Here is a 27,252-nt window from a genome sequence, read left to right as displayed (position 1 = left end):
ATCAACACCTTACGCACTTCCAAAGTTGCAAATTTAACAGTGCAATTATCATGGGTGGGGATTGTATCTCTAGAACTATTGGTTCCGTATTGAGGCCATCAGGGGTATCGCAAGTGCTGGTGCAGAATGTATGAGTTTAATACAAAAGTATTGCCATTTTTCTTTAAGAATGGCTTATTGTTAGTTATACACGACTGTTCATTTTAAGTTTAATACAAGACTACCAACTAGTTTGTATTGTGCGAACCTTAAAGTAAGTTAGTAAACGTGAAATTAAGACAAAGCTAGTGAGAAATATAGAAAAATAAATATAGGCTGTGATTGATACGGCTTGCATCGATTTTTGACGTAAAAGAGAACTGTGTAAAATTTTGGATACAATTGTGGTAATCCACTGGGTAACTTAAGTAGAAAAAAATAATTCAGTGATGACGAGAAAACCCACTTGTAGAGAAAAATATATATGCAAAAACGGTTGGTACGGGTTGAGAAAATTTTTTTTTTTTATGTAGAGTTCGCTCCTCTACATAAAATTTTTCTCAATCCATACCAGCCGTTTTTACATGTTTAAAAGAATAATTCAGTTTGTCAGTTAGGTTGTATAGTAACTGAATCATCCCATCTGAAGACCTGACGAAAAGAGACAATTATTTAAAGCTCTGGATTCGACTGATGTGATGAACCAGTGTAACGAACATTTGTACACAAGTTTTATTTGTTTTGAATATGTTATTTTAAAGTAAGTAACGTGTGTGTTTTCCCGTTTATTACTAAAATTTAATGCCAGTAGTTATGGATACTTACTGTATGCACTACATACATAGAAACCTGACATATTCTTAAACAAATTTTATGAGAAGTAGCATTTTGTTTCTTTTTTTTTAAGTGATAAAATTAATTACAGGGAATAGCATATACAAATAAATTCACACAGTAAATTTTCTATATTATCATATTTATGTGTTTCATAATAAATATATTTTTTTAAAATATTCAAAATTATTAATTTATTGTTTCACGTATGAGATATTTAGTGAGACACATGCGCAGTAACCTTTCTTTTTGTCGTGCTTATCGCCATCATGGCTGTGGTAAGTGTGTTGTCTCGCGTATTGTAGAAATAAATATTTTAATATCTAATTTGTAGTTATAGAATTTTGGTATTTAGGTTTTTACTTCTCTTGGTGATAGATTTTGCGTATATTAATTACTGAAATGCCAGGTGAATCAGTTAAGTAAATGAACGACAATAGCAACGTGCGAGCATGGAGGCGTGGAGTTAAGCCTAAAATAAGCTCTAGGAATGTGTAGATACCCTTAGAATTATTGTTATAACTGTTGACTTCAGTTTAAATGTTACACTAAACTTTTGTTACTTCTAGAGTGTAGTATACTACAATTATTAAGCATAAAGGTATAAAAACATTTTCGTCAGAATTTTGTTACTCCTTATAAAGTTTTCAGGTTTTCTTTTTTATGAGTGATGTTGAAATCTGAATTCACCATAATAAATAAATGTATATAACAGGATGTACTAAGTGTTCTGCATAATTTGCATATTCTTTGCGATATGAAAATGTTAGTATTGCATAATAAGTATAGATGCATTCTGAATAACGAGAGGTGGGCTACAGTAAAAATGTCTGGGATTCAGAAATTTACCCTTCAACTTCACAATATCAAACTTTAAAAGTATATGAAATAGTAGGGGCATAAAAATGATATGCTAGCATTAAATGGAATTTGTTCTTTGAAATCATATGATTTTGCACATGCGTGTTTTATTGTTTTCAGGAATTAAAACTTCCATAATGGGCTTGGTATAATATACACAATTTTGTATATACCTTTGAATATGTTAAGTACGTGCACTATAACTTAATACAGTGTGTGTATCTTCAGAAACTTGTAGGCTTTTATTAAGGACTATAAGGTCTTATGTAATCAGATTTTTTGATGAAATATTTTTACTAAAAATCTGTTAAAATGTATGTTTCATTGCTAGTCCCAAATGCAAGATGATTCATGCTATGATTAAAAACACTATTTTTCAAACCAAAAATCTCAAATGTTAATTATGTAATATCTAAAACCTAAATACATTTCAAGTGTTTATTTTCGTAAGAATTTGTATTGTTTTTATGTCCTAACTATCAATTGACTGACCTTGTAACCATCATAAAGAAAAAATATGAAATAAGTATAAATTATGCTTTTTTTATGGTAGAATGGCATATAACAAATATACAGATGTTTAAGTAGCTTAAGTCTCATAATGTTTTATATTTAAGATATTGGCTGCCTAGTCATTCCTAGCTAGTATTACGTAATTTGCATTCATGTGGTGCACTTGTCACCATATTTGATAATATAAAACTGACCTTTAGTCTTTACAAAGTGACTGTCTTGGCTGTGTTTCAGTGAATTAGTATTTTGCAATATACAGTCACATTTCAATTAGTAAACATTAGGAATATTTAGAATATTTAGAAATAAGTTATGAAACTTATTTTTCTTAAAATATAGAACAGTAGGTAAAGTAAAACAAACAGTTCTCTTCTAGCTATAACCTTTGAACTTGGTTGCTGCTGGACATACTATATTGATATCATAGAATTTCACTATAAATTTATTAAGCTCAGTAACTAAGCTTTATTTAGGTGCATAAAACATGAAACTTAGAGCACATGAAAGGTACAATCCTACCTCCTTGAAATCTTGGTTTGAAAGAACATGGGAGCATATTCACAGATTAAGATAACTGAGAAAATTACTTAGGGAACATTCTGAGTTGTTGATTGATTATTCATGTCATGTATTGAAGGACAAGTAAATAAGGAATTGTTTCAAAAAATGGAAAGTGGCAAACAGGGCCTCTGTTTATTTCAATACATAACTCGTATATCTTAACAAAATAAAAAGATATGATGTTTCAGTTTTATATTCTAGCTTGTCAGTATTTGTAATTTGTACAAAACTATAGACTTGGTATTTTGACAAACAACTAATTTTTAATCAGTGCTGCATTCAATGTACCACAGTTCACTAAAATATATTTAGATATGATCTTTTAAATTAAGACATTAACTCATGTCACATTTGAATTATCTACAATTTGATTCTAAACTTATTAACATAAATTCATAAAATACTTCAATAAAATCTTGAATACAAATCAATAGATGGATGACATGGTCTTTGACATGTCATGAAAAGGTTAACTTTGGGTCACATGAAATCACATTTCTGTTAGTTAGGTATAAATGTTTCTTGATTTATTTTCTCTTTAGATTTAGTTGAAGAGGATGTTTACCTTCTCATAATGTCTATATAATCAGAATGTATAAATTCAAATGTTTTGTTAGTTGTATGGGTAATTTGTAAAGTTTAATTCCATTAGAGACTGAAAATCTTTAACTTCTCTTAAAATTTTCTCTTTTGAAGTTTCAGTAACTTTGAATATTCTGTTTATAGGATTTGTTAGAGCATAATGTATTGCAACAACTTGATTATTCTCAGATAGATTATAGAGGATACCAATTCTACATTTTGTACCTAACATTTGGGTACACAACTTGAGTTGTGTACTGTCTGAATATGATGTGACTGTGCGGGGAACCGTAGTTTCATCAACTGCAAATATTTTCTCCTGGTCAATCAGTTATTTCAAACAGCCAGTTCATCACCAAAGTGTATGAACCTCAGTAATGACTGAAATTGATTTTGTTCCATAATCTTGTGAACATAACTATTTTTTGTAAAATTTATTTTTACTCAAAGTTAAATTTTTGGGTATTGCACAGGTCCTATAAACATTGCTATCCCCAGAAATTTATTCATTTCTGAAACATCAGTCTTCCACTCTTTTATACGAGATCTTTGATGTGTTTGGTTGTTCAGAAGCCATTTTTCAGCACTGCCATTTGTCTGATAAACAAGTAAATCACACACATCTTCTGTAACCATCAGATTGAATGCATCTATTGGTGTGAAGGATTATTGTTGAAAAGCTTTATTTCTGGTATGCTTGGGCTGCCAGTGAAAGGAAAGCTTTTATAATGTGTTCCATCTGCTTTGTGCCAGGCATTGGTTGGGAGTACTGCATTATCACTCTCTTTGTCAGTATTGTCACTGGCTAGGAGATTCCAGTTAACTATAGGCATCTGACATAGGGGATTTATTAGTCAAAGTTAGATAACACATAACTGTTTAGCAGAAAAAGAACTAAATAACTCATCACTGTCTGAACCTTGAGATAATCCATAAAATTATTTAGATGTAAATGAGGTTTTTTGCATATTCGTTTTGAATTAAATTTTCGAGTATTCAGTCAGATGTTACAATTTAACAAGAAAAGAACAGTGAGTTTGTGAATCTGCTAGAGAAAATATATAATAACTTTCAGTGTGATCTTTTGGCAGATCACACAACACATGGGAAATATATTATTGCTGTGTTGTATGACCTGCAGACAGGCCATGGTATAAATATTTCTACTGACAGTCTTGGGTAATCAAATATTATTATACAAGACCACAAAATAAAATTAAGCCTAATTGCTTTATACTGAAGACTACATAGCTGTAATAACATTTATAATATTGTGGTAGCCAAATTGGTTGTCTATAGTGGCTAAAATGCTCATTTTTTGCCACAACCTGACTTGACACATTTACATTTTTTGTCTTTAGTGTTAGCTTTTCTGGTGACCAGTACTTTAACTCTTTATATGTAGTTCTGCTTTCTGAGGTAAATGTAAATATTAAGAGACTCTTCAATATGAATTTAGATACAAGAACTTGCCTAACTTTTGCTAGTGAATCAGTTGCAGAACCTAACAACCAAAATATACATTATATGTGAGGAAAATAATGTATGGAGCTGATCTAGAACCTGTTGAAAATGCCATGTAATAATTACTGTTTAAACCTATATTTTAATAGTGAACAATTTGGAAGGCATGTAGCATTACTTTAGGTCTGAGGTTGATCCAAATGCCAGTTGTAATGACAATGTGAATCACTGGCAGCATTATGTGAATAATAGTAATTGCTTATTAATCCAAATACACAGCAAGAATTTTGATATTGTACATTTCATAGCTGTAGGTATTATTACCTAGAATAACAGATATTGGTGATTTAATGTAATGGTACATATTTGACTAAGGCCATATACATAGGACTAATATATGTATATATCAGTCATATTTTCCACAACTAGTCACTGTTCTTATGGTTAAAACTCATGGATTATGTCTGCAGCCATAGCACTCAAATGCATTGAGGATATTCCATCTGTGAGAAAACATCCAGATGTTGGTGTCAAGTTAACCAACAGCAGATGAAAGGCCATGTCATGTTTGACTGTCTCTGATATACACTTTTATATGTATAATGTGAATAACTAGTCAAAAGTATGAAATGTCTTGTTAGTGGTTTTCTCAGCCATTTACAAATATAATGGCATCATCTCTTTTGAAATCTTTGTGGTGGTAAGTTGAATCTTTAGTCTGTTTAAAATTCCTTTTTTCTTTACACAGATATCACTTAGTGGACTTGATAAATTATAATGGAATTTTTATATATATATATAACCTTTAGGTCCAGCAAACTATGACAACCAGTAACTGAATACAAAGGTCATAAATAGAAGAAATAGTATTTTGATTTACATCTATTTAATGTGCTTTCAGAGATTTCGCAAATAATTTTTGAGGTTTTTGGGATGAGTACTTTTTTAATCATAACAAATGAACACCACTTTGTACTCAGACTAATAACAAAACAGATTTGATGTTTTCACAAACAAATCTTTATTAAAAATACTTCAGTAAAAAAATCTGAATTTTTTTTGGGAGAAAAATGTGATCTTTACTAAAAGTATTAACTTTTGTGAAGATAAGCCCAGTGCATCACAAAATATAAATACTTAACAGATGCAAATGTGTGTACTAATTTGTATATTATACTGAGCCTGTCATGAAAGGGTGAAGTTTTGTTTGTAGATCTGCTTTGTTAGTACAGTATTATTTATCAGGGGTTAAACAGATAAAGTAAGATAGTCTTTTGCAACAAAAAGTGAGAATTAGATTTTGTGTGAGAGGAAATGAAGTTTTCTGTATATACTGTTGGCTGCTTTACTAGTTTCGCTTTTATTCTTTAAATTAACATGAAAAGGATGAAGTAAATTTTAATATCAGTCTGTTATTTAAGATTTGTAGTAAAATGACTTCATTTATGTTACCATATGCTGAAAATATTGTTACTGTAGCAACCAGATTTAGGGTTTTTGGTATGTGCAAATTCTCAGACTTTCTAGAACAAGTATGCAAGGCTCATATAATAGAGGGGAGAGAAAACTCTTAAGTTACTGTTTTGTTTGTAAAACTATGCATACATTGTTCTGTTATGCTGATTGGGTGTTCTGTATCATTAGAATCAAAATTGTGTATAATACTTGAAGGTGGTACTGTTTGTAATGTTCTTTCTAATATTAAAATTACATTTTTCTAAATACCAGTCAAAACATTTCTCTTATAATCTTCTCTTGTCACACTCCTTTGCTTTAGTCTATTTCTGTGATTCATAAGAGCATTTTTATATCTTTTTATATCCTTCATATAGTTTTATTGATACAAACTGTATTTTTTCATAAAAAGTTGATTTATTATAACACCACGTTGGTAATTTCTATTCTCGCAGATTTAGCTTGTAAAGTTAAATTCTAGCTAAGACGTTACACTCTGTACTTGAGACTTCTTTCACCACTTTATTATACGCTGATAAATAATTTATCTGGTGTATTCAAATCTATTTATAAACCTGTGCTTCATGTAGTAAGTAGTTATTTTGATTGCTTTCTGTGGCATAAAAGACTGAGAACAAAGAGCTGTAATAATGAAATCTCGGAAGGGAATCCACCCAAGAAAAGAAACATGGATAAGTATATTCTTGAGACAGCAGTCATTTATTTAATATAAATCTGCTTCAGTCAAATAAGTATTATTTATAATGAAACTTGTAGCCACACAAAAAATGCAATTTTGAATAGTTTTCTTTATAAGTTACAAAACTGTTAAAATTTCAAAAAGTTTGAGTTATAACATTTACCAACAGAGCTAAAATAATTTATGTAAATTAACACATGAAAGATAATTTGTCACTTGTGAAAGTAAAACCACAAATTTTCAGATGTGATATATATCATGAAAAATAACTGACAATCCATAAACAACTGGACTTAATGCTTATAGTTGATTTAGTCTGACACAGGTTGTAGTAGAAAACACTTTATTGGACATCAGGATTTTAGAATGTCTAACCCTTATGTAAATTGTGCATATTGTTGGAGTACTTTCAATGGCTCACATTTATTTAGTTTTTATCTTCCTTTGAAAGTATAAAGATTAGAATGTATTTTCATGAGTTGAATACCCACACTGTTAATGATATTTGTGGCTGTATAATATTGTTTGAAATGTTGCAGTAATGTTTAGTAACTTGTGCCTTTGTAAATATAAAAATTGGTTCCTTTAATATTATCATTAACCCCTGGTCAAAACAAGCTGCTTTAAGATACACTGAAATAAAAGTGATCTTAATTGATATAGTAAATGTGCCCAAACTGCACATCACACTGAACAGGCTTATCTTGTAGAGAGTGTTAAAATGTGATGGTTAATCCTATTTATTGTTGAAGAATAGTCAGAGTTGGTGGTTGGTAGTTTTAAGTACCTTCCCTCCCTGCAAAATTAGGGACAGCTAGCACAGATGTTCCTTGTAGAGCCCTGCACAAAAATTGAAACAAATTAGATCAGTCTGGATCAGCATTAACTTGTATTCACTTACTCAAAATGTCCAAACAGGAACAATCATAATTGCAGCTTATGAAATCATGAGTAGACATGAAACATATTGTATGAAAAAATGTTTTAAAGAATTGTGGTCTTTTGTAGGTGTTAAAAAAAAAAGGTTCTGTAGTTTGTATAGTTTACTTCATTGCAAATGATGGAAGTAAAGGAAAAAACCTTTTGACTTCTTTAGTCATGAAAGATAAATTCTGAGAAGTTTTTGTTCTATGTTTAGGTTGGTAACATCAAGAAAAAAAATATCAAGAACCTCCAGAAAGGAAAAGGAAAAAAAAAGAAAACACAGTTAAAATTTTCTGTTGATTGCAGTCACCCAGTTGAAGATGGAATTATGGATGTTGACAGTTTTGTAAGATTTAAATAATTTGTCACTTATTTCATTATCCTGGTTGAAAGGAAGATGTGTGTGTGAATATCAATTCTTTATAAATAAAGTATTGCAATTATTCAGAGATCAAGTCTATTCAAAAGCCAATGTTTTGCTATCTGGAAGTAAGAGTGTTCAAGTACAAAAGCCTCCCAGTAACACATCAAGTATGTCTGTAGACCAGCAGTGTTACAAGCAGTGTCCATGATGATTAGAGCACAAATAGCTCATTGTGTAGCTTTGTGGTTAACTAACTACATACAAATAGCTACAAAATTGAAACACTGTATACATTTAAGCAATCAGGATTTATTATTTTTTAAATACAAGTGTGCAGTAATGTTAAAAAAAATTGTTTTTTTAACATTGTATGGTATTTTGTTACATCTTCTGTAAGATATTTGTAGTTTGATTCTCAGATGAATTAAAAATGTTTTTAGAATTTATTTTATTTGAATTTAATATAATTTTTATTATTATAGGAAAAGTACCTAAAAGAAAGAATAAAGGTGAATGGAAAAACCAGTAACCTTGGTAATGTTGTGACCATTGAGAAAAGTAAATCAAAAATATTGATTACTGCAGATATCCAGTTTTCTAAAAGGTGGGGCTTCAGTTTTTTATATTGATAGACATGGTTGTATTTGCTTTGAACACATTTTTTATGTTTAATGATCAGAAATTAATTTGACAGAATCTGTAAAACTGAGAAAATTAGTTCAGTATTCAATCCTATTTACTGTAAATTATCATTCATATAACTGAAAATGGGTAAATATTATTCAACATACTTTAAATAAATGGAGAATTAATTTCAACAGAATTTAGATAAATCCATCACAACTAGTGAGCAGTACCTTTCAGGATTTGAATGCACAGCTGCATGTCAGATTTCAGAATTTGAGTAAAAATAATTTTAACTTATTTCAACTGTTTTTAACTAATATATTTTAAAATACATATTTTATCATTTTGTAACATTTATATAACAAAACTTGTGAAAAAAAAATTTCAAATTTACCTTTCTGTAAAGGTTTGAGTAGTTTTGCCTTGAAAACATACCTCACAATTTTTAAAATATTTTTTAGCCATCCCAAAGCATAATTTTGTTTCTAAATGAACAGTCATCTTTTGAAAATATAATTAGTCGCATTTCTTCTATCCGTTTCATTGATTTTGTTAGTATGTCTTTTTGTTCCTATGAGTGAAGCTTAGCAATTGAAATAGCTGCAGGCATGTTGTACATACCATTGATAGAACAGATTATGAACTATTTTTCTTAGTATGTAGTGAATAAAGTGGCTTGAGAAGTAACATGGTTTTGTGGTAAAGTACCAAGACCCAGCTTGTTCAAGAATGAACAGCAAAATTTAATGCAATGTTTAGAAGACTTTATAATAAGCCACAGATCTAGGAACATTTTTGTTGATTCTTTAGACATTGTCAATAATGTTTTTTCTTAGATTTACTTGAAAGTTACAAAAATTGTCTGACAGTGCATCAGGTGAGCCTAGTTAGGCTTACAGAGTATAGGAGATAACAGCAAAATACTGCATTGAATTATTTAATGTTATTGTTAATTTATCATATTTAAACAATGTACATAAATGTTATTTATTCAAGTTTTATTTAATAAATGTGATTTGATCTTGACCAATAATAACAAACATATTTAGCTTGATCTGACACCATAATCTTTGTGAGATTATGTATTGTTTTAAATTGTATGTAGCTAGAAGTATTGGCTACTGCAATTGGTAAATAAAATATCAAAATATATGATTTAATATCAGTCATATAGAAGCTGACTGGATATATCAAATGGTGTTCTATGGTCAACAGTTAAATATTTTAATTATAAAATATACTTATCACAAGAAAATTTTGGAATTTCATATGAAAAATTGGAAAACAATTGTAAGAAATATTTCATTCATATTTCTGGGAGAAAAGTTTAGTTTCTTAAATTGACAGTTGTGTAGTAATTCGTTTTTTAATAAATGTTGTAATTGTAAGTTTTTCACATTCTTGTATTCCTTGGCAGGTACTAAGTTGTTGAGATTATTTTCAAGGGCCTTTAAATATATGTTTTTTTTATTTTGATTCAAAAGTTACCAAGTTATTTTTTTAAGAGTAGGAATATAATGCTTTACTATCCAAAGTGTTGTTTATCCCAACTTTTCCTGCAGCTTCATGAATGAGAACAATATAGTAGTTATTCATATGGATACTGTATACAGTGTTTTAAATATCAAAGATATGAAACTTTTTTTTTCTTCAATTGCTGAATCTGGTAATATGTATGATAGATTGTTTTAAGGATAGTAGTTTTTAATTTTAAGGTTTATTTATTTATTTATGAACCGCATCTAACAAAAGTATTTGTTCTAATATAGATACCTTAAGTACTTGACGAAAAAATACCTGAAGAAGAACAGTTTACGAGATTGGTTAAGAGTTGTAGCTGCAAGTAAAGATTCATATGAGTTAAGATATTTCCAGATCAACAATGAAGAAGAAGAAGATGAAGAAGATAATGAATAATTTGTCTTGTAAATGTTGAAGTGGAAATAAAATCTTTACAGGGATAATTACCATTTATATGTCTGTAAATGACAGTTTTCTAAGATTAAAGTTAAGATTTGTGTTTGCTATCCAAAACACCAAACATCAGCTTTTGTTTTTCATTTTCTGTTGCCTTGTGTTACCAAGCCAGATATTCTGTCTACTGAGAAATCATCAAGAATTGGAATAGGTAACTTTCAGCTCAGCAGAAAGATGAAAGTATTTTAATTAAAGGTGGATGTGATAAAAAATGCTGCAGACGAATTTTCATGAAAAACCAGGATAAAAATTAATCTACCATCTACAGCACACAATGATTTGAGACAGTTGAATCACAAAGAAAAAGATAAAATAGATTGATATAAAGAGTAAATATAGCAAACTATAGTATAGCTCGTCGAAAATAAGTACTACCACTCCATGTGTTTATGGACATGAGTGTAGCAGTAGAGTAAATATATGTAAACATATACATGACGTTTTTAAGTGATACGTTTTGGTGTGACTGGCGGTAAAATCGAAATTCCAACAGCTAGCTCACTTGTCCCCCCAGTTACACAACGAATACTAGATGCTACTAAACAGTGAAGGATTTATTAATTAAGAATTGTTAAAAAATCGGGTATATTCGAAAAGCCAGTGCGTCTTGATAGTACCGTTCTAATAATTGCTTTGTCATACTAGTTAACAACAAAAGCATGACCTCATGAACTGAAAGTATAAAATGTATAGAAAGAAAACTGCAAAAGTATTTGTTTATTTCTTAATTTAGTCACCGTTGATTAGAGATTTGTTTTCAATAAATTTGGTGAAATAAAACATACCTTAATTCAAAAATGATTTAAAATTAAAATTGAATCGAATATTTTCATTCTTGATAAATTTTATGCATTTGGCTCAGAGCTAGGTGATTCCATTTATATTTTTACTTAGGTTTATATCAATACTCGCTACACTTAAAGGTTTCATGTGGCCCTCTTGCACCAGTCACTAAAGTAGTAATGGAACTCTTCTATATGGATAAGTGCATTTTGGCTTTTATGACTTTATTTCGAAAAGTAAAACGTCATAAAACACACGATTGCTTTTATATAACTTAGGAAAAATACAATCCACTAATACGATATGGTACCATAAACAGGTAATCGTGCGAGTTTTGGAAGTATTAACTTAAACAAGAAATTAGAACTAGTAAGAATCAATGATGACTTTAATTAATATAAAAATAACCTGTTCCACATACTTCTTGTAAGTTAGTGAGTGGATAAAACCACTAAATGAAAAATAACCACAAGTTAAGCATGTTAAAGTTAGAGCATCACAACAAATGACCACAATAATGACATAACTAATGCTCTAATAATCATACCTCGTGACTTAAAGTGAAACAAATTCTAAGATCAATCCGCGTAGTGCAAATGTAAATGAAAACCTGATGTATCTGGATGAAGTTTAGTTAGATTTGTATTAAATTTATAGTTGCTCGGCATGGCCAGGTGGGTTAAGGCGTTCGACTCGTAATCTGAGGGCCGCGGGTTCGAATCCTCGTTGCACCAAACATGCTCGTCCTTTCAGTCGTGGGGGCGTTATATTAGTCATTCCCACTACTATTCGTTTGCAAGAGTAACTCAAGAGTTGGCGGTAGGTAATGGTGACTAATTTATATGCAAAAACGGCTCGTTTGGGCTGAGAAAACACTTTACATAGAAGAGCGAACAACGTTTCGACCTTCTTCGGTCATCGTCAGGTTCACAAAGAAAGAGGTAACTGACCGGAAGCTGACCACATGTTTGAAAGGGGTTGTGTAACTGTGTGTCGAAATGTAGAGGGCGGTATTAGATGTTTGAATATATAATTTTATTTATTATATTAATATAGGTATAAAGGCGTTCCTTTATATTGGTTTATTTTGGGTTTAAGTTGTTGTATAAGTAAGGCTTCTTTAATTTTACGTTTGTTTATGTTTGTTTCTTTATTTAGTATTTGAGTGTTTTCTATGGTTATGTTGTGTTTATTTGATTTGCAGTGTTCGAAAACGTGTGAAGGTGACTTTTTATGTTCTTTGAATCTGGTTTCCATTTTTCTACTTGTTTCTCAATATAGAAGTCGTGGCAGTTATCACATTGTATTTTATAAATAATGTTGGTGTGGTGTTTGTCAGTGTAGTTTTACATAGTATAGACCTCAGTTTTGTGCCGGGTTTTGAATAAATTTGGTATTAATTGAAATGTCATATTTTGTTACTAATTTTGCCAAATGTTGGTTATTTGTTTGCTGATATCGGGAATATATGGTATACAGCAGTATATGGTTTCGTGGTTTTTTGATTCGTGAGCTGTATTTACTTTAGTTGGTTGATTTTGCTTTCTGTCTAGGTGTGTGCGTATAATGTTTTCTACGGTTTGTGGAGGAAACTTATTGATGTTGGTGAAGTATTGTTTTATTTTGTCTAATTCATCGTTAATTTTATCCGGTGAGCATAGTTTTATGGCTGTGTTTATTTGGTTTCTTAGTATGTTGAGTTTTTGTTTTGTTTCATGTGCTGAGTCCCAAGGAATGTATAGTCCAGTATGGGTGATTTTTCGGTGGATTTCTGTTTGAAATTGTGTATCAGTTCTTGTAATTTTGAGGTTAAGAAATGATATTTGATTGTTTTCTTCCTGTTCACATGTGAAGTTGATGTTGGGATGTATAGAGTTAATGTGATTGAAAAAATTAAGTATGTGTTCTGTAGATTTGAATCCCGCAACCGTGTCATCTACATATCTATACCAGTATAGTGGTGGATGTAATGCTGTGTTAATTGCTCGTGTTTCAACTTGTGTCATAAAAATATTGGCTAAAACTGGTGATACTGGGTTGCCCATGCTTAGGCCGTTTGTTTGTATATAGTTTTGGTTGTTGAACATGAAGTTTGTCTTTATCGTGGTGAATTCTATGAGGGTTGCTAACTGGTTACTGGGAATTTCTATAGTTGGGTTAGGGTCTCGGATATAGAGTTCTAAGGCTATCTTGCAGGCTTCAGTGGTTGGAACTTCTGTAAAGAGGGATATAACATCGAAACTGGCCATTAAGGCTTTATGATTAAGTTGATTTAGATTGGACTTGAAATTAAAAGAGTCTTTGATAAATGAGCTGGCTGATGTTGCATATTTGGAGAATGTCCATGCTATGTATTTACCAAGGTTGTCTTCCCTCTAGTCTTACACTCCTAAATTAGGGATGGCTACCGCAGATATCCCTCGTGTCGCTTTTCGTGAAATTTAAAACAATGAAATCTATATGATGTAACATCGGTGCAATTCTCTCGCAGAAACCTATATAATTCGACTCTTTTTGACCAAACTCTGTCTTGTGTATATCAATAAATCCCAAATTTCCTGACACAAGAAAACAGTGTCTGTTTGTTGGATCAGCATCGAAGACCAAGAATAAGTCCACACAAGACCGTTGTTCGATTCACCAAAAACAAAACTTGCTAATTAAAAGCTATGTTATTCCTCAAAGAGAATAAGATACTTAATCTCAAGTTCTCCCTTTAAATTAAATGAAATTGTTGGAAACTGTTTATTAGAAGTTAACCACAAGGCTAATCAATAGGGTGTCGGTGTTCTGCCCATCACGAGTTTTGAAACTCAGTGTCTTGTGTTGCAAGTTCGCAGACATACCGCTATGACACTAGGGGGATGGGAAAAGCCGGGAACTATGAACAACTGCATAATTTTGAAAATTTTACTTTTTAATGAAGGAATTTGAAAACCAAGATAAATCTCGGCTGTACATATTTATGCAGCATAAAAATTTACAGAGCATTTAAGTGGATTGTCATTGCCATAATGAAATTTAATAAAATTTTCTTTCCCTTGTTATCACAATCACATGCATGGGATAATGTTTCGATAATAAAACTTTTTGACTGACACGTGTACTTGTAGTACAATAGTAACGATTCTCTTTGTGACAAATGTTAATTCCATCAACCAACTGTAAATCTGGTTTTTAACATTCTCGTTATTTTTAAAATATGCAAAGTTCTGATTAACATTTTATTTCGGTGTAATTAGTGAATGATCAATATGGAATTTAAATCCAATGTTTGTTTATGGACATGAATGTACTAGTATAGTGTACATCTATCTAAACATATATATGCTGTTCTCTTATGCGATATTTATAATTCGGATACTGGTTTTAGTGACACCAAACGGTAATAACTCATAGCTGTCAACTAACTACCTAGTTAAGGGCCCGGCATGGCCTAGCGCGTTAAGGCGTGCGCTTCGTAATCTGAGGGTCGCGGGTTCGCGCCAAACATGCTCGCCCTCCCAGCCGTGGGGCGTTATAATGTGACGGTCAATCCTACTATTCGTTGGTAAAAAGAGTAGCCCAAGAGTTGGCAGTGGGTGGTGATGACTAGCTGCCTTCCCTCTATTCTTACACTGCTAAATTAGGGACGGCTAGCACAGATAGCCCTCAAGTAGCTTTGTGCGAAATTCAAAAACAAACAAATAAAAAACAAACTACCTAGTTTACATGAATAATGCAGTGTCTTTCACGTGCATCATACCTTTCCATTGACCCTGATAGCCTCAATTCATTATAGGCTTCGATAATAGAGCATCTCTGGCTTACGTCATTCTTGTTCATGGACTGATAGCATCAGCTCGCTATAGTCTAAATGCAGCAGCTAGTTTCTTATATGTTTTCGGGAATCTTAGTCTCTGTATTAGTCGTCATTTTTATATGCTTTTGTATTTATACCTTCTACATTACTGTGGTGCAAATCCTCTTGTTACATATACTTTTCCGAGGCACTTAAAATATCCATCGGTGCTTCAAATGAATTATATGTCAACATGACAACTACAGACTATGTCATTGTTTCAAATAATAGATAAGTCTTGGTTCCCGTGTATCAATGAATTACTGTAGACTTTGGGAGTGGACCAGTGGAATTCATCGCTATCCTCTGAACAGGGGCCCCATAATTACCCAATGGAGTTTACCTTAATTTGGCCAGTTATTCCTCTGGTTGGCACAAACCATAGAGTATTCATACCATCATCAAACATCTCGACTTGGGTACAGCCAGAACAACTACCATAAAACGTTAACACAAGTGAAGAAAGTACCTTAGTGCTCTAGTCCTTGTAACATGTAGACCATTAGATGAAGCACAGTTTAAGAACCACATCTCAGTGGTTTGTAGTGAGAGTACAGCACACTTTCCTGCACTTGAAGCCAATCATATATGTGCAACATCCTACATGCATCAATTCTATGCTCTTTATTAATAAGCTGCAATGAAACAAGTACATGCCACGTTTGTTTCTGTCACCATTCCTGAAGTGTTAAACTTGGTATCCACCCACCAGTGTAATCTCCTACTTTGTGGTTTGCATTTGCTATAGCGAAAATGTCTATTGTTTCAAGTCAAATAGTGTGTCCAGGATCAGAAGATTTTATGAATACATACAGTCTCACCATCCAGTAATATAGCCCATCTTCTTTTCTACATTTCGAGCCCGGGTAATGAACTATGAGAAATTAATATTTTTGTAATGATGAGATCCAACATGTTATAATTCCTTCTGGAGTTTATAAAGTTCATGAGCTACTTCAACAAAAAATGGCCCACTGAGATGGTGAATCTCCTACCACATAAGTGCTGGTGATATATTTCTGAAGGACCTACAACTACTAGCAGTTCTTTCTCTGTCATACAGAATCTTTGTTTGGGAGCATTAGTGTATAACTAGTGTATGTGATCCTGTAAACTTTGACGATACTGCTTCAAATCCATTGTTACTGGTATTGGTGTCGATTAAGAGTTCTGGAATATTCATTAAAGTGAATCTTGACTTTCGTGAAAGCAGACAAATAGTGCTGCTATGTTGGAAAAGTTTGCTGCATCTTATTGGTAATATTATGCAAAAGTTGGAGGAACTGTAAACATTTTGCTTGGTGTCAGGTTAAGACCAACCTCTCATCACAGCTATCTCAGCCAGCTTCATAAAGTGTCTTTGTTCTTGTTCAATGTAGTACAGTAATTTGAATCTTGTAAACTTGAGTGAGCGTTCTTCAGGTAACAGTTTCAAGCCTGCTTCACTTATCCGTTGAAATACCATATTCAGGTTCTCCAAATTATCTGAATTTGAAAGGAGGTTCTAAAGCACTGAAATATAGCTCGGCTGGAGGTATGTAAAGTTAAGAGCAAAACAGTTTTTATTATAAGACATAAAATAATGTACACATTTATGTAGCCAAGTGGAAAATCACCTCAACTGGATCAGTAAATTGGTCAAGCAGACTTTTCCCCTTAAGGTAAATCTCTGTCGAGTTAAGCACTAATTAGATAAGCACATAGAACTTTGAAATTATAGGGATATCTACCTAATAATAAACCTTGTATGCTCTCTTTGTGATTGCATCACTAGGCAATAATCACGGTAATAATCAGATTAACATCCAGTTATCACCTACTTGACCAGTGAAACATTGCAGTTGCTGACCCTTTCCAACGCAGCATATGTCATTTGCTATAGAGGATAAAGGAACAAAGACAACCAGAATTTAAAAAAATCGCCTGTTTTCTGCATCATTCGTATATGCCAAACCTATAAGAAATTTAACTGAGCAAAAATTTATTAACGATGATGAAAAACATAAATATGCTCGCATATCACAAAACCAGAGTTCCCGAGTAATTTTGTGCAAAGCTCAACAAACACACATGGAGCCTTTTCATTACTATGAATCAAAAAGAGGACAGTAAACAGCGTTTTTTCTAAAAATTGTAGATTTTGTTTCAATGTAATTAGTAATGATGTCCAATACTTCAAATCGGCACTAAACGATCAAAAGGAAGATCATTATAAGCTGTGCTTCCTTTTTAAAAAAATATGATTTACCTGTCTTAGTAATTCTTCAATGTGTTATCATAAACACTTTTATCGGGACCTAAAATTACCTTGACCTTCAGAAAACAGCTATCCATAACAAGCAAATAATTCATTTTTGAAGCTGTTTAAATGATATAATCTTTACTGTCACATAGAAATATAAACAAATACATAATAATTTACAAACCGTCACTGGCCAGGAGGTTATGGCGCTCGACTTACAATCTATGGGTTCAAATCCCTATCACACCAAACATGCTCGCCTTTTCAGCTGCGGAGGTTTTATAATATAACCGTGAATTCCCCTATTTGTTGGTAAAAGAATAGCTCAAAAGTTGGGGGTGGGTGGTGATGACTAGCTGTCTTTCCTCTAGTTTTACATTGCTAAATGAGAGACGGGTAGCGCAAATAGACTTCGTGTAGCTTTGCTAGAGTGTGTGTTTTTCATATAGAAAAGCCACAAAGGGCTATCTGCTCAGCCCACCGAGGGAAATCGAACCCCTGATTTTAGCGTTGTAAATCCAGAGACATACCGCTGTACTAGCGGGGGGCAGCTTTGCTAGAAATTAAGAAACAAACAAATGCAAAGCGCCCGATTATGAAGACTAACAAACATAATCTTAATTATGTTTAAATAATTAAATGCTTTTGTTTGTTTCTGTTAGAACAAAGCCACATTGGACTATCTGCTCTGTTCGCTGTGGATAATTAAACATCGGATTGTAAGTTGGTAAACTTACTCATCGAGATACAATTAAATATGTATATTGTGAATTATAATGGAGTTAAATTATCAGTTACAAAATAATTCATTACATGATTAAACCTTCTTCATTAAAAATAATAATTTGCCTGAATGTCAAAGAAAACGTTACATGGAATATAAACACGAATGATATTTTTAAATCCATATCTTGATGTAGACAACTCTCACAAACGGATACCTTAAAAGTAGAGGAAAATGGAATTTGTATTCTATTTATTGATAATCGGCTAGCAGTGCGTTGTCCACTCTGTATGCTGAAACCCAGTTTTTAAGAGTTGTAATCCGACAGACTCATTACTTTGAAGACTCACAGTGACAGAATACGGGTTTTGACATTCGTCGTGGGCGAAGCACATTAAGCCTACTGCATACCTTTGGGCTTAAAATACAAGAAAAAAATACTGCTGTGCCACTGTATATGTGGTACATTTGACCTAAGCCTGGTTATTGTATTATGATTAAATTAATACATTTTAACAGAAATTAAATGGTTTTCACCTTTCATATAATATAAAAAACATTATGATAAATTGATGTTTTGAAAAATTATAATTTAAATATTTAGAAATTAAAAACAAAACAGCGCCTGTAACAAAAATACCAATATTGGCGAAAAATTTCTCGAGGTGTCGCGACCAGTAATATATAGTTTTGTTGTTTTATGGTGAAGGGGTGTGGCGTCGGTTCGGATGATAGTTGTACGTTAAAACTATTGTAGAATGTTTTGAACACAGCATTTTATACACAGAAAGTACTGTCGGAAAGAAAATGGCATTATTCACATCAGATTGGAGTCCACTGGGAAGAAAAGAATTTTATAGAAAGGTGGAACTCTATTCGATGGAATGGGGAGACCAACTAAATATATCTGATTTTATTGTTGCAGCAGGTCAATTTGGGGGACCAGTAGCAATGGTTCGTGATGAGAAACAATTTCAGCGAGTTAAGTCGAGTGGAAAACCAGTAATATATATTTTTTCTGCGTCTGGACAGTTGATATCGTCAGTAAAATGGAAAAGTGGCCATCTGATTTATATAGCATGGTCATTGACAGAGGAGCTTATCTGTGTTCAAGACAACGGTGTTGTTCTTATATATGATTTATTTGGCAATCATCAGTCTGCTTTCAGCATGAGTCAAGAAGCTAAAGATACAAAGGTCCTTGATTGTAAAACTTTCAATGGAAAACATGGAACAGGAATTGCTATACTAACTGGATCCTATAGAATTTTCGTAACAAACAATATTACAGATAGAAGGGTTAGAAGATTAGCAGAAATACCTGGACTTGAAGCGCCACCTAGTAGCTGGGCAGTTGTAACAGGAGATCGTGAAAGTAGAACTTATGTAGCTTGTGAAAATCGGTTGTATTGTTTGCAACAGAGTGAGAGACTGTGTACTCAAATGAACCCAGAATTTGATTCAAACTTGAGTGCCATTATAGACATTGCAGTGTCATGGGATGGACAACACATTGCTCTTTTTACTGACACTGGTGCACTTTGGCTGGGATCTGTTGACCTTGAGGTAAAATATTGTGAATTTGATACTAAATGCAAAACTCGTCCAAAGCAACTTGTTTGGTGTGGTACACGTGCTGTGGTAGGCTGTTGGGAAAATATCCTGCTGTTGGTTGGTACGGAAAAAGATTGGGTCAACTATGTTATGGATACACCAGTTTTTCTTATTTCTGAGGTAGATGGTGTAAGAATAATTGGAAATTTAAACCATGAATTTTTGCAGAAAGTACCAGATGCTGTTTCAGAAATATTCCACATTGGATCTTTAGCACCAGGAGCTTTGCTTTTGGAAGCCTCCAAAGAATTCCAGCAAAAGAGTCATAAAGCAGATGAATATATTTGTATGATACTTGAAAAAGACCAACTGGAAACTGCAGTGGAGCAATGTATTCAAGCTGCTGCCCATATAGATTTACCTACCACTCAAAAAATGCTCTTAAGAGCTGCATCATTTGGAAAATGCTTTGTTCCCGAAATGAATTCAGAACAATTTGTCAACGTCTGTCAGAATTTGAGGGTATTAAATGCCATCCGTGACCATGCAGTTGGATTGCCACTCAGTTGGATACAGTTACAATATTTAACTATTCCTATGCTGCTTGATCGTTTAGTACTTCGCCATCTATACTGTTTAGCCATTCGAATATGTCAGTACCTAAAAGTTCCAGATGTGCAAGGGGCTAGTCGCATATTGAAACATTGGGCATGTTGCAAAGTTAGAGAGACCCAGTTGGATGATGAAAAGGTTGCTAAACAAATAGCTAACAAACTAGGGTTTAACCCAGGGATCTCATACTCGGAAATTGCCACTGAAGCTATCGAATATGGACACACGCAACTAGCAATTAAGCTTTTAGATTTTGAGCCTCAAGCTTCAAAACAAGTTCCTTTACTAATGAAACTAAAGCAGAAAGCCCAAGCCATGAGTAAAGCAATAGAGAGTGGGGATTCTGATTTGGTGTATTCTGTAATATTTCATCTTCGTGACACAATACCTGTAGGAGAGTTTCACATGACTGTTCGAAACTTTCCAGATGCTTATTCCTTATTCTTAAAGTTTTGCAAGGACCAGAACTTAGAACATCTAAGGAACCTTTATTATCAAGAAGATGATTATGCTAATGAAGCAAATTGTCGAGTAATGGAAAGTTATCAAACTGCTCATATGGAACGGCGTACTAATTACTTACAGTTAGCAGTTGAAGGATATAAAAAAGCAAAGAATGAATTTAATGCTGCTCAAACTGAAGATCAGATCAAGTTGATAAAGTACCAGACAAAACTAGAAGAAAAGTATAATGAGCAGAAGTATCTAGATCTATCTCTTCATCAAACTATTCAACAATTATTAATTGACAAGATGGTTAAGTTAGCTGATGAACTTCGGAAGGACTTCAGAGTTCCAGACAAGAGGTTTTGGTGGCTGAAAGTCATGGTATTGGCTGAAAATGGAGATTGGCTTGAACTGGACAAATTTTCGAAATCTAAGAAGTCTCCCATTGGTTATGAACCTTTTGTTGATGTATGTTTAAAATATGGAAATAAGTATGAAGCTCAGAAGTATCTAATGAAAGTGCATGATAAAAATAAGGTGAAATACTGTTTGAAACTTGGCCTTCTTGAAAATGCAGCAAAGGTAGCTTTTGAGCAGAAGGACAGAACAGCATTATGTTTGGTACAGAGTCAGTGTGGAATAATGAACAGATCTTTATCAGAGAAAATTGATTCCATGAAAGCTCAATTAGGTTGATATTTGGTGTAATTCAGTTACTTTCATGAAATTGTTGTCATGTTGACAGTTATGTGGTCTCATAAGGTTTATTTTTATATTGAAATAGGTGGTCAAAAATAATAATTATGGTTTTAGAATCAGAGAATTGTACAGGGTGTTTGGGAAGTCACTGTGCACTTAGCAAACAAAACTATAATGTAATGAACTAGTGTAATATTCTTTTGGGTATAAATACATAATTTTATGGTAAGTTTTATATAGAGAGAGATGGATCTTTTTATGACATTTATTGTATAATTGTAGTTTGGAACACCAGCAAAGAAAATATTCCTAATTTCTATGCCAAGACTAATTAAGAATTGATTAAATTATGCATGTATAAACATAATTATCAAACGTTTCCTTGTTCCAGTAAATGTGTTTATGTATGCCACAATCACATATTTAGTGTTTTTTTATTTTCCTTAAATTCTGTGATTATATTTTGAAGGTTCTTATTACATTTTATAACTATATTATATTAAAAATGGGGTTAACCAATAGTTATGTGGAAAAATTGAAATAATGTGCCTGTGTAGGACACGCTGGACTTGTGCCTGGAAGGTCTTTCTTGGAAGGAGGGAGGTTAAAAAAAATTGTTACTCTGATAACAAATATGGTCAGATTTATCAATAAATGTTTGGGAGTGATACCAGTTAGCACAACTTGTTTTGCAATCTGTGATAGGACTATTACTATATTAGTATTGAAGTAAGTGGATTTAAATGTATTTTTTGATCAAAGATATTAAATATAGAGCTGACTTTAAGCCTTCTTTTCAAATGTATTGGTTATTTGATACATTAACTCTCATCTGTAGTTTAAAGTCATCCAGTTGCTGGACAACTGCAGTTTTACTTGAGTATATTAAATGTTATGGAACTGAAGATGACCAACATGGTTAGGTTACTGTTTGTGACAACTACATGTGAGTGTGTGTGTCATCAGTCATAATACTGCACAACAAAGTTTTTGCTTCTTGAATACTGTTCGGTGTTCCTTATAGATGTTTGGCTGCTGATCATGAAAATCACATCCAAATTTGCCCATCGTGTACTGTTTCATCGAAATCTTCAGTTTCACCAGGACATTGCTACAATGGATAAACAATATCAGGGCAACTGGAATCCATCAATGCTTGCTGACTACTGTTGGACACTGCAATGTGATGCACCGGACATTGAATACAAATGAAAATCAGGAGCAAAACACTTTTAATTATGCTGAACTTAATAGCATATTAGAAACATAAATGCAATTAAATATGTTTTTGCTGGTAAACAGTTAACTGTTTATTTCTCAGAGTTCCTACGTGATGAGGCAAAACCAAAACTATATTTGTGCATACCCACCAGGTACCTGTCACAATCAGCAAAAACTTTAAAAAAAAATAATTGTTGTGCAGTGTAATGGTCAACAATTTAAATAACTTACCAGTACAGTTTTTCATTAAAAAACTGTAATAAGTCAGAGGAAATGAAGTTGTATAATTTGTTTTCATATCTATTTTTTACAAACAAATATTTGCTGATTTTTTTTTTATGAATCCATAGAGAAGATTTGTTTTCTATGTGTTGAGTTTGGTGCTGTTTTAAATGAAAACACAAGCCACAAGAGGTTCTAATAAATTGTAGGTACATAATTATATATAACAGATAGAAAAATAGGAAATACATGTATTTTCTTTACTTCAGGAATTTAAGTTTCAGGTAAATTTGCAATTCCTCATGGATGACCTGTACAGTAAAAAATTAAATGCACTCAGAGAGATTGCAAACTAGCCCTTCAATGTTTTAACTTTTGTATTAACCAACCAAACAACTCTTCATAAACAGGTTAGGAGATGAAGATTCATTACTGTCAAGAGCAAGTGATGCCATTTCCTTTATGAAATTGCAGGTTTGTATTTTCTGATAAAGGCAATCAAAAGTGGTTCAAAATAAGTAAGCCTAAAACCTGTTGTATAAAAAATGTTATCTGCATAATCCAGTGCCAAAAATGCAACTTCCAAAGTATAGGTTAAACCAAAACAGTCATATGGGAATATATATGTAGAAACAGCTGGTATGGGTAGAGAAAACTAAGTAGAGGAGCAAACAATGTTTTGACCCTCTTCGGTCATCGTCAAGTTCATAAAGAAAGAAAGAGGTAACTGACCAATAGCTGACCACATGTTTGAAGGCAGTTGTGTAACTAAGTGTAGGAATGTAGAGGATGTGCTTAGATGTTTGATTATATTTATTAATATTGGTAAAAAGGTGTTCCTTTGTATTGGTTTATTTTGGGCTTGAGTTGTTGTATAAGTAAGGCTTCTTTAATTTTGTGTTTGTTTATGTTTATTCATCATGAATTAGTCATATGGGAATGTTTAAATAACCACAAAGCAACAATAAAAACAAAGTGACTTTTGTTCACAAAACATTTTAACATGCCTAGATACTTTCTTGAAACCTGACAGGTATAGAGAAAAATTTTAAATGCAACAGAAACAGGGAAATTAAAGAAGCTTACTATGTGGCACTGTTAAATACTGTTAACACCAAATGCCATCATCCTCAATCCCAGGATTGTTGACCTTTGCAAGTCTGAAAAGATATTCAAAAATAAATTCATAATTAATCTTACTTTATAGTATTATTCTTGCTTAAACTTCTCTATATTTGTGATTTTTTATCTTTATAGAAATTGGTTAACAATTCTTACAACTATTATTACGTTTAAGTTTTGTGTACTTTACACACAAAATAAACCTGAGACAAACAACTCTATGTCATGACTGGCTAGTTCTCATGGCAAACTAAACTTATTTCTTAAGCATAACCATTTATTTTCTTGAAGAATAGTCAACTATTCAAAAGCATTTGAGTTTTGGGTGTTATTTGAAAACATTATATTTGTTTATGATCCAGTGTGCTAATTTCTTAACCATAATTATGAGGCAATTGTGTTTAGATGTATTATAAATTCTTCAGATACGTTCACAGGTGATAAATTTAATGAAAATAGTATATATGTTGTATAAAGGAGAATCTAGCATTTCCTCCTGTGTAAAACTATTCAACATTAAATTTGATTTTGTGTTCAAAGACATGATAGGTGGATGACTGTGTTGTAAAAATGAGTGTAGTTTGTTTCTTGCATATAAAATTGTAATTCATTATATTCATCTTTGTAAAAATATCAAAAAGTATGATGGTTTCTCGATTTCATTGAAGTATAGTAATTGATTAATTGACCAACTCAGTTTTAAATAACCAGTTTAATAATACTTTAGTTTCAGAATAACCAATTGTGGCATGGTAAAAACTATAACATTTACACTTATTGTTGCAGTTGTACTCAAATTAACAGTTTTTAGGGATAACCTATGGTGTCTTGTTCATATGGGTTTTAAACATTAATTTGGTGATTATCAGACTCTCTCTCTAAAAGTGTTTTTGTGGATTATGAGGTTTAAATATAGATCATCAGGATTTTTTTCTATGTATTTTAAACAGTCTACTTTGATTCACAAGTGCAATCAGTATTTTAATAATTCTAGCTATGTATTCGAATCACAGTCAGAAACAAAATTTATCTACATTATTTTGAATTGATTTTGTTGAAGTATTATAACTGTTATGTGGTACTGTACAAAATGGTATAAAGACCCTCAATTAAAGTACTTACTGCAATAATGTTTTGTAAGTCATAAATTTCAAACTAACTGGAGACAAAATCATTCAAGATTAGAGTGATGGTAAGTCCATGGTGTTTTCATCAGTTTTTCCATCACATCTTAAATGTGATGATGTCTGATCAATAATTTTGTTGGTTTGTGTTGAATTTAATTTAAGATGAAATAAAATAGGCAGCTACTAATGATAAACCAGTGAAGATTACTGAATGCTGTTTGTTACAGTGACAAATGCAAGTACTTGACTAGATGAGTTCTTAATTTTAAAACCATTTTTTTAATCATTAAAGAATTTATAGTAGATTGATGTAAAGATGAATTACAATTAAAGAAACCTAGCTAATAGCAATTGTGAGGGTAGGGTTAAAAATGAAGTAAAAACATGGAGAAGAAAAGAGTTACACATTGCTATCAATTATTTTTCTCTTATACTGGTCCAGAACTTGTCACAAATCAAAATGAGCCTTTGTCAACTTGGGCAGTACCAATGGCCAAAATTTAGAGTTCTACCTCATGCACCATGGGAAATAGTTAATAGAAAAAAAGACCATTTCATATTCTAAGTCTTTCTCTAAAAAACAAAACAAAAAAACTTGACTTCATAAATCTAAAAGTATATTTGGAATTTTAAGATAATGGTCTTGTATTGAATTTCCACAAGAGAAGTACATTTATTGGTAAGTTCCTTTTTTGACACTATAATTTGTGTTACCTTTCTGATAAACCATTAAAATTGAGTTGTATAGCAAAGTGCACACCTTAACCCTACTCAATACTTCATGCAACACAGTGTAACAAATTCACTATTAAAATCAGCTATTTTGTTCATATAAATTTCTTCAGGTGTAATTGAGTAATCCTATTCAAAGCCAATGCACCAGTGAAGACTGTGCTGACGTAATAGCCAGTGGATAAGACCTCACCCACTTAGTGAATGAAGTATTAGAATAATGACCAGCACATATGGTTCACTTTATTCAGTCACTTGGAGAGGTCAAGCAATATTCGGTGCTACTCCATGAAAATAATAACAATTAATTTTCTGCAAGAGCTTACAGTTTAGGCTAGCTTTTTCTTTGAGCACTATGTGTATCATAAGTGCTTACACCACCACCACTTAATGCCTTAACATGAATGTGGTTAGTAAAACTTGAATCATTCAAGATCAGAACCAAGGAAACTGTAGATTTCACATTTGGTTGGTGAGTTGAGGTCAGTCTTGCACTACTGCAATATTCTTAGGGTTAGTAGAAACTCTATCTCTACCAAAAATTTTATAAATTCCACCTTCACATACGTAAATGCACACATATCTCATTTAAATTTCAAGTCTGTCATCCACAGAAAAACTAGTTCCAACTTTCACAGCATCAAACTTGAATGTATGGCCATAGAGACATCATTGACATAGGTTATTAGACATTTTTCCTATTGCAGCCTTTTCACTGTAAACTCAATTAGCCTCTCAAAAGCAGTAGGCATAACAAATGCCATGATGCAAGACTTATACAAAACCATCTCAAGTGCTGTAGTTTTATACATTTGTTTCTATCATCCATCTCAACTTGCCGGGTTTAGAGTGCTGAATCACTTGGAACTTTCAAATGCATCTAGAAAATCATATGTTCAGCAGTGTGTCACCATGCTCACCTATCCAAGATAGTACTGAAATATGGCATACCCTTCTTTCTGACATTCAGTACTAGAAGTGATCATGCATCCTCTGAAGGCTGTAAGATACTTTCCTTTAATATCTGTCATTTTTTAATAATACATGTATTGTCTATTCCTTTGAGATGGTGAGTAACATTTGTT

The 27,252-nt window shown here is 32.3% G+C and overlaps 1 protein-coding gene and 1 pseudogene across 2 annotated transcripts; both read left to right on the top strand.

Annotated features, from left to right (window-relative positions):
* Nucleotides 1-1,004: 1,004 nt before the first annotated feature.
* Nucleotides 1,005-10,905, top strand: LOC143223087 (large ribosomal subunit protein eL22-like). Its single transcript, XM_076450519.1, has 4 exons — nt 1,005-1,091; nt 8,088-8,219; nt 8,720-8,841; nt 10,634-10,905. The coding sequence occupies exons 1-4, from the start codon at nt 1,083-1,085 to the stop codon at nt 10,779-10,781; spliced, it is 411 nt and encodes a 136-aa protein (XP_076306634.1). The 5' UTR covers nt 1,005-1,082; the 3' UTR covers nt 10,782-10,905.
* Nucleotides 10,906-19,120: 8,215 nt separating this feature from the next.
* LOC143223086 (vacuolar protein sorting-associated protein 16 homolog pseudogene) lies at nt 19,121-22,530 on the top strand (annotated as a pseudogene). Its single transcript, XR_013012653.1, has one exon. The product of XR_013012653.1 is annotated as a vacuolar protein sorting-associated protein 16 homolog pseudogene (transcript).
* Nucleotides 22,531-27,252: the final 4,722 nt, after the last annotated feature.

Source organism: Tachypleus tridentatus, chromosome 8 (genome assembly GCF_004210375.1).
Source record: "Tachypleus tridentatus isolate NWPU-2018 chromosome 8, ASM421037v1, whole genome shotgun sequence".
Taxonomy (NCBI): Eukaryota; Metazoa; Arthropoda; class Merostomata; order Xiphosura; family Limulidae; genus Tachypleus; species Tachypleus tridentatus.
Note: the sequence above shows the minus strand (reverse complement) of the source record. Positions and strands in the feature narration are given on the sequence as shown.

Excerpts from the sequence above, each read along its gene's own strand:
- LOC143223087 (XM_076450519.1), top strand. Across the intron at positions 8,220-8,719 it reads TTATGGATGTTGACAGTTTT|GAAAAGTACCTAAAAGAAAG; the intron begins GTAAGATTTAAA and ends TTATTATTATAG. Across the intron at positions 8,842-10,633 it reads GATATCCAGTTTTCTAAAAG|ATACCTTAAGTACTTGACGA; the intron begins GTGGGGCTTCAG and ends GTTCTAATATAG.